The sequence below is a fragment of the Mesocricetus auratus genome, unplaced genomic scaffold (assembly GCF_017639785.1).
Source record: "Mesocricetus auratus isolate SY011 unplaced genomic scaffold, BCM_Maur_2.0 Super-Scaffold_100003, whole genome shotgun sequence".
In the NCBI taxonomy this organism is placed as follows: Eukaryota; Metazoa; Chordata; class Mammalia; order Rodentia; family Cricetidae; genus Mesocricetus; species Mesocricetus auratus.
The window spans coordinates 89184361-89192905 of NW_024429188.1; the positions used below are offsets into that span (position 1 = coordinate 89184361).

The window sequence follows — 8545 nt, forward strand, 5'->3', positions numbered from 1 at the left end:
AAGGTCCCCGATGGGGTCCAAGAGCCAGATCGGAGCAGGTCTACTAAATGTAAGTTTCAGTGTGAGTGAGTACCCTTCCCCCCCCATTCTTTGGGCCAGGGTCTAGCCCATTCTCAGTTCAGGGCCCCACCCCCCTAGGGTGGTAAGTACTCAGAAAGCCAATAGCACTTTTGTAAAGGGAGGAACTGAGTCTATGTGGCCCCAAACCACTAAAAGCCCCCAGGGCAAGGCTGTCTCCAAAGACCCCAGCAGGGTGCAGGTCTCCAGGCTTCCAAAGAGCAGCAACCATGGAGCACCTCCACAACTACAATGACAACTTCTACTGTCTTCTGGAGGACTCTGAGGAGGACACAGGCCCCTGGCCTGGCCGTGGGCCAGCACCCCAAGTGGATGGTACCATCTGTGAAGGAGCTCGATGCCTGGACGACAGTAAGAACCAACGGGGCAACCTGAGCCAGGGAGGCCACCTGAGCCCATACAACTACCCGGGTCTTGAAGATGACCAGAGCACCCGGGAGCCCTTAGAGCTGCGACCAGAGAAGCCAGGCCCCTCTCTGTCTGAGGTTCCAAGGCGCCATTCCAGGAGGCGCCAACTCCCGTTCCACTTTACACTGTGGCAGGTGCAGGAAATGGAGACCGTTTTCCAAGAAACCCAGTACCCGGATGTGCTCACAAGGTATGTGGCTGGCACCGGGAGTCATTCTGACTTCCATGTCCATTTTGACCTGGCCTTTACCCCTTCTGCACCTTGTCGTCCCCATCAATCTCCACAGCACAGGCAGCTTCTCCCCCGTGATGGGAGTGGGGAAGACGCTTTGTGGCATGGAGGGCCACGTTTACAGGCAATGATGTCATGACACTGGTGTGCTCGCCTCTCATGCCACGCTATCTCAATTCCCAACCGCACACGGACCAATGAAACTCATCTGGAGGATCTGAAGCTGTTCTGATGCTTTAGGATGCTGTGGTGTCAAGTGTCTTTGTGATGTCTCCTATAGGACTCTGGAAGTCTGTTCCTCTTGACAAACAGTATCACATTTTCCCCTCTTCCTCCACACCAGCAGCTGACATCTTCCTTCCTCGTGTAACCTGGAGTACTCTAAAGGGTCCTGGGCTGGAGCTCAAGGTCCTCCTTGAGACTCTGATTTGCCAGGTTCTCAGGCTTTCCAACTGCAGTTCTGGTGCTCAGATCTCTTTGGTGTGAATGTCACAACACTGTATCAACCTACCCTACTTTTGTTTCAGAATCCCTTTTCATAGAGATCAGGGTTGTTTGTGCCTTGAGGCTAAGCGGTCTGTGGGGGCTCTTATTGAGGGACAAACGCCTCTTCAGCTCCAGGCTTCTGGTGTTAGCTGTGTAAACTGTGAAATGGAGGCCCCTGACCAACTGCTCTAGTGATCCAAGCTTCTCCTTATCTAGTGCATGAGTTGATATTTCAACCCTGTCTAGAAGCTTCCCAAGGTTCCCTCCTTCCTCACCAGCATTAGCAGGTATTTGCCCCTTGATTTTATTAGCTAACGAACTGGGTGTGGGATTGTCTCAGTGTTCTTTTTAGACACTATCATGTACTGTGGTAGTTTGTCACTTTTATTAGTCAATGGTGGAAGCCAGGGGTACAATCCCATAGTCAGTGCGCTAAAGCTGCTGCCACAGCCACCCATTTTGTGGTTGGTGATATTAAGAGTGGGGTGATTTTTTTGTTTAAATGGACTTTCATTGGAGTCCTAGCTGAAATAGAACCTGGAGTGTACACCAGTCCATCTTGATCTTCAGGCTGTCCTTTCTCTCGTTTTCAAGGATTGGCTACCAGCCGTCTCTTACTAATTGAGATAGGGTCTATCTAGCTTCCTTACGGTGGCCTTGAAATTACAGGTGAGCCTACACAAGCCTGATATTGTAGCCCTTCTGCCTCAGTTTCCCAAGTAGCAGGAATTATAGATCTCTACCATCAGTTCTGGCTACAACTCTTGACTGTGTCTGAGTAATACTTGGAATGTTATAGTCTTTGTTCATTTGTTTGCTTTCCAAGACAGTGTTTCTCTGTGTAGCTGTGGCTGTCCTCGAACTCACACAGATATGACTACCTCTGCCAAATGACTTGTGCCACCACCGCCCATGTTGTAAGCTTATATTGTCGATGTGCTCTAATTAATCTATTTTCTGCCCTCAACACCCACCCACCCTCCTACCCTAAAACCACACCCCTGCGCTCCTGCACTGAGAGCTAAACATAACTGACAGAAACAGAGTCAAGGGAGTGAGATCTGGCCACCATGCAGCCCTTCACACCCTTCCTACAAATTCCAATGCTTAAAATTGTCATATCATCTTCATGATACACTTGTGCCTTTGTGTTCATTAATAAAATCATTTGTGTAATCCAAAATTGTATTGACCACCAGTGTACAACACAAAGCTTAATGATGAGGTGGGTACAACCTTTCCAAAATGTGCCTTTCTCTGTCTGCCAGTGTCTGATGAGTTTAGCAGGAGAACAGAGACTGACATGAGCTCACATTGTTTCCAGCCTGTGACTTTTCTCATAACCGTGACTGTAGAACTCTGTGGTTTTGTCTACACAGGAGGGTACTAGCCAGAAACATGAATGCACCGGAAGCCAAAGTGCAGGTCAGTAAATGTGAGAAGGCATGGGGCAGGCAGTCCATGCACAGCACGCCTCAGGTCTCAGACCAGTTGTCCTGGATCTTTGTCAGGAGGTGTGTGTTTTCTGTCTTTCTTACGATGGCAACCACTGGCTTCCCAATTGGAAGGAGGAGGAACGATGGTCCAGCAAGTGTCGCTTGCCCATTCCTGGAGGGAAAGAGATTTCTTGGTGGAAACAGAAACCCAAAGCAACCATATGCTACTCAAACCATTGTGCAAAGCCCAGGTCTTTCCACAGCACGGACTCTATAATTACATACACGTAGAATGCATACCTGTTAGTGCATAGGTATTAATCCAGGGATTCATGTTTAATTTCTTCACCACTACTGTCTTTCACAGGGAATTCCTGTGGGGTCCAGATTGGGCTGAGGATGCTGGGTAGATATTGAAGACAATGCAGGATCAAGGGGGGCTACCAAAGGATTCAGTCCTGTTAAATTACTAAAAATCAGCTGTGCACACTTAGCTATCGGGGCAAGACAGTAATTTGCCCATAGAACCCACGGAGGACCACCTGATGCTTGTTATGGTGAGGCTGATGTGGGAATAGAGCTTCATAGCCCACTTGGTTGAATCTCCTCATCGGTGAGGCTGCATCAGGTAGCAGCACTCAGTTTTAATTGGGGGATTGTTTCTCATTGAGATGTGGCCTGCAGCAGAGCACATTGCCAAAACTGTCCCAACAGCAGTGGAAGAGAGCAAGGATTAACGCCCTTGCAAACGTGTGTAAAATGAAAGAGTCTAAACCAGTGCTGGTGAATTAATTAGAGACAGCCCCGCATCTGTGAATATGACACCAGTAAAAGTGAACCTTGGAGTTCACATTAACTCAGGGATTGCACCGAGTCTGTTCTGGAACTGAGCACAGAGCCTCTGCTCTCCCTGTGTGATCTGAAGGAGCGCGCAAGCTGGGACTCTCAGAAAGTAGTGATTGCTGTTGCTATTTTCAGTTTCCCGGGAAGAAGGCAGACTTATGTAGGGTTCAGCCTTGTCTTCCAACAGGGAACACGTCCTGCACTGCTTCTGCCCTGGGTGGCTGAGCATTTTGAAGAGAGCTTCTGCTATGAGGTTTAGAATGCCAGTAACATAAGATGTATCCCGAGGAGTGTCTCTTTCCATCCAAGTGTCATCTAGCTGACACGTTTCCTGCTCTCCTCCTCTTTCAGAATTGGTTTAACAACAGGCGAGCCAAACAGAGGGCCTATGAGAAGAAGACAATGCTCAGGAGGTCACTGCCTGGAATTCAGGACCACATCTGCATGATGGACCCTGAGGAAGCCTAGGATGCCATCCTCCTCGAGGAGCCACAGGCAGATGGGCTGTTTGGTGACGCAACTGGGTCACTCATGAGAGGAGATCATCGTGTTTCTCTATGTCCTTGGCACTGTATTACAGCACCAATAAACACACATTTTCACTGCACTTTCTTTCTGCTTTGTAGACGGTAAATGCAAAATGTCCCATCTAAGGAAGATTCAAAGAAATTGGCAAAGCAGTCTTCTTTGCCCTGGCGCATGCCTCTGTCACCTTCAGTAGCCCCTGCACTGGGCAGGTGTTTCCTGGTCTCGCTGCACAGAATGCAAACTGTTCTCTAGCCCTCACTGGTTCTCCCCTCACCCCCATTGTGACTACCTTGGAGTAGAATCATGTTCAAGCGTCCTTATTTTCCCCCAGAGGTAGTCAGTGATTTTCAGGCAGTATCACCCCCTGCCACACTCTGAGCTCATTCCCAAGTGAATCTTCTGAAGGCGGGTCATGGGATGCATGAGAGCAGGCAAGTGGGCATTCATGCTCACTGTTGGAGACCTGTGCCCCCTCACCCCAATCCCACCTTGTATGCAGCACTCATGGCTTGAGGAGACAGTGTGAACAGAGGTCCTGCTGCTTCAAAAGGAACATCGAATGGTTGTCCAACCATTCCAGGCAGGAGGGGGCAGGATACCTTCTCTTTTCTCCTAACCTTCACCCAACAAGATATGTTTGTACATACTTTTGAAACTCATATCGCTGAAATTTATAAATGAAACTCGTTCCATTCCTCACTGATGTATAAAGAAATGGAGACATCATAGCTGGTTAATTGAAATGAATATGGATTTATTTTGTTGTTCTGAGGCAGTGTGTTTTGAGTGATGTGGAGCTCAAACTGATTTTGCCAGGTGTGGTGGTTTGTGTGTCTCTCGTTATGAAGAGGTACCACGACCATGGCAACTCTTGAAAAGGAAAATATTTAACTGAGGAGGCACCCTACAGTCTCAGACGTTTAGTCATTTTTCATAAGCGCTGGACATGGGGACATGCAGCAGACATGGTGATGGAGAAGGAGCTCAGACTTCTACATCTTGATCCACAGGCACCAGAAGCAACTCAGGGTCACACTGGATGTAGCCTAAGCAGAGGAGGCCTCAAAAGGTGTCCCCTGCAGTGACACACTTCCTCCAACAAGGCCACGCTCCTTCAGCAAGGCCACATCTCCTAATAGTGTCACTGCCTATGTGGGCCATTTTCTTTCAACTCAACAAATTCTGCTCCCTTGCCCCATAGGTTTGTAGACAAAGTGTGGTATAAAAACGCATGCAATCCACTTCAAAAGCCCACCTAGTGTATAACGTTCTCAAACTCATGTTCCAAAGTAATGTTCCAAGCCTCTCCTGAGATTCATCCAGTGTCTTAACTGTAATCCTCTGTAAAATCAAACTCAAGAAGCAGATCCCATACATCCAACATACAGTGTCACAAGATACACAAGCCTGTCCTAAAAAGGATGAAAGAGAGGATACTGAAGAAATATTGGACCAAAGCTGGGCCAAAATTTAGCTGAGCAAACTTTACACTCTGCGACTCCATGTCTGATATCAAATATGTTCTTCAGATCCCCAACTCCTTTCAGCTTGTTGAATGCAGCACATGTCTCTTTCTTGGGCTGGTTCCACTCCCTGATAGCAGCTCTTCTTCACAGGCAACCCACGACTCTACCATCTCCAAAATCTTGGGGTCTCCAATGCATTCCAGGATTCATTTTCACAGCTTTGGGTAATGGTCTCTCTATGGCTTCATTCAGAGATACCCCTGACACATGCCTGGCCTTGGGGGCTCTCCTTGGTCTGAGAGGAACACTCCATAAGCCCTTTCCTCGATAATTGACTCTAAAGACAGAACCAAGCCACCGTGTTTGCCATGTTCTGTTGCTCTCGGGGCAGGACCACGGGCCCCTCATTCAATTATATCTTCACCACCTTTCTCTCTTGGATGGCATCCTTCACTACCTTGCATGCATGCTCTGAAACTGGATGCGTTGACCAGGCTGGCCTCAAACTCCAAGATCCACCAGCGTCTGCCTACCGGCTATTGGAAATTAAGTTGTCCCCAGCCACACCTGGCTGCAAGTTTTTCTATAATTCTTTCACAGTTGGAATCTTAGCTGGCTGAGGCCTTTCCCTGAGTCCATCACTCCCTTTATTCCATTTCTGGATCTGTTTATCTCCTTGAGCACAGGTCTTACCTCCATCCCACTTCCTGGTGTTCCTTTCACCTCAAATAGTGTTTTATGTAGTTTTGTTTGCTCAGCTTCCTCCTTTCCACTAGGAATCTTCACTGGAGGTCACACTAATGACCAAAAATTGTCTGCACTGGGCTGTTTTCAGATTTACTCTGCCAACAGTATTAATTCAAATCTCTTCACTTCAGCCTCAGGCACACTCTTTGGACAAGGTCAAAGGACAGCTATATTCTTTGGGAAAATAACATAAGTATACCTAGGGCAGATACGAAAGTTCTTCTCCTCTTAAAATCTTGAGCCTAGCCCCCACAGGTCATCTACCCCTCGGCACCACGGTCCTCCATGTCCCTGCCAGCATTGCCCACTAAGCAGCATTTCATGGTCAGGCCTGTCACACCCCAAGCCTTCATACCAACTTCTGGGTTACTCAGTGTTCTATTGCTGTGAAGAGACACCATGCGCACAGCAAGTCTTCTGAAGAAGGCATTAAGTGGGGTGGCCTACAATTGCGGAGGTTTAATCCATCATCATCATGGCGGCATGCGGTCAGTCATGGCGCTGGAGGAGGAGCTGAGAGTTCTTCACCTTGATCAGCAGGCAACAGAAGAATCTGTGTGTCACACTAGGGGTAGCTTGACTACAGAAGACCTCAGACCTGGCCCCATAAGGACACATTTCCTCTGAAAAGGCTACGCTTACTCCAACAAGGTCACAGCTAATACCGCCACTCACTTTTAGAGACATTTTCATTCAAACCACAACACCAAGAATGAGTGAAGGTCTGATCTTGCCAATAACTCGTGGTGGTCAGATAGTGGGCATCACGGAAAAGGACACCACTCGACTTTAGGCATTTCCAGAGACTGAACCCAGGCCTTTCTGTGTATGAGTGAAGTGCCGTGAAACTGTCCATACATTCTCATCCCAACATGGCTGACATTACAAAATTCACCAGAAATAGACAGAAGCAAGTCTAAGCTCCTGGGGACCTTGTCATGAGAATTTTCAAGTTATACAGCACAGACAAAGGACAGGAAAAGTGTACGGTCAGATTTATCAGTGAAGTGGTGTCCAGAACTGAGCTGTAAGTCTATTGATAGAAGGAAAACTTCTACTCAGGCCCGAGGGCTCCTATGTGTTCCTAAACAGAAAGAACTACTACTACTACTACTACTACTACTACTACTACTACTACTACTACTACTACAATAAAAAAGGAAGGACCTGGTCATATGACACTTCTCTAGTGCCCTTCTATTCTCAGCCAGGCCAAAACTTGCGGTAAAAAAAGTGGCTGCCATGGACTCCAAATTGCTTGGCTGACTGTTCTGAGGTGGGGACCTGGACATAAGGAACTGCTCATGACACTTTATTCAGAAAAATCAAGGGTGTGTGTGTGTGTGTGTGTGTGCATGTGTTGGAAAGAACTTTCAGGAACCTCAGCACAGGTATGACAATTCTCACTGAGTTTCCAGCACTCATGAAGTCTGAACAGTACTATGAAACCCCTCCTCAGTTGCCCTGGTGAAGTTGAGCCCTCTCTTCTGCCTGCAGAGCAACCCCGGACCCTGCAACCTGCCTGAGATCCTGCAAAGGCAGAGCATGGACATGCCACAGGCTCTAACTTCACTTTCTGTGCAAGTCCAAGGAGACCTTCCCAGATAAACGCATTCGCTTAATGTCCATTCCCTTTCAACTACCAGGGACCAGTGTGGGACATTAGAGCAAGACACATTGTCCTCGTTTCAAAAAAGCCTCCAGAGCTCCTGGGGATCTTTCCTCACTCGGAGGAAATCGGCTCCCGTGGCTGACCACCACCTGTCCCCTGTACCCTAGGAAGACAATCCACCAGGGCAAAAGGACTCATGAAGTTGCAACTTGGACGTCTCCTATACTCTACTTGCCCAAGGGCTATGCCTTCCCTGTAAACACATCCTGTTCACTGAGACTCCAAATTGCTCTTGGGTTTGCACCTCAGGGGCTCAGTCCACAGCAACTGTCAATCATCCAGGGAAACCAGGGAGGAGCACCTTGGATTGGCTAAGATAACCTGGAAGGCAGGGCCTTAGCCAGAAGATATAGAGCCCTTGCTGGCTGAGATGCTCTCCTGATTTCCCTGCAGGGGACTCTAGGTGGGAACCTGAGGAGGCTCGAAGGAAGGCAAACCTAAAGCTGCTTCCACAGCGTTCCTGTCATGGAGCATGTAAACATCAACTACCTGCCTCATGATGAACCTGAAGAGGAACAACTACAGGGTCAGTACGGGCTAGGAGTGGTGAGTTGACCATGACCATGACGGGCTGTTGTCCCTGAGGGCTGGCGGGACAGTCGCTGAGCTGCTGCGGGCCTCCAGGGCCTTGAGGTCTCAGGGACTTCGC

General features: G+C 48.4%; 1 protein-coding gene across 1 annotated transcript; it reads left to right on the top strand.

The window, feature by feature from the left end:
• The first annotated feature begins 287 nt into the window (after window positions 1-287).
• Window positions 288-3951, top strand: LOC121139786 (homeobox protein Rhox13-like). Its single transcript, XM_040743778.1, has 3 exons — window positions 288-676; window positions 2584-2629; window positions 3835-3951. Exons 1-3 carry the CDS (start codon window positions 288-290, stop codon window positions 3949-3951), a joined length of 552 nt encoding a protein of 183 aa, XP_040599712.1.
• Window positions 3952-8545: the final 4594 nt, after the last annotated feature.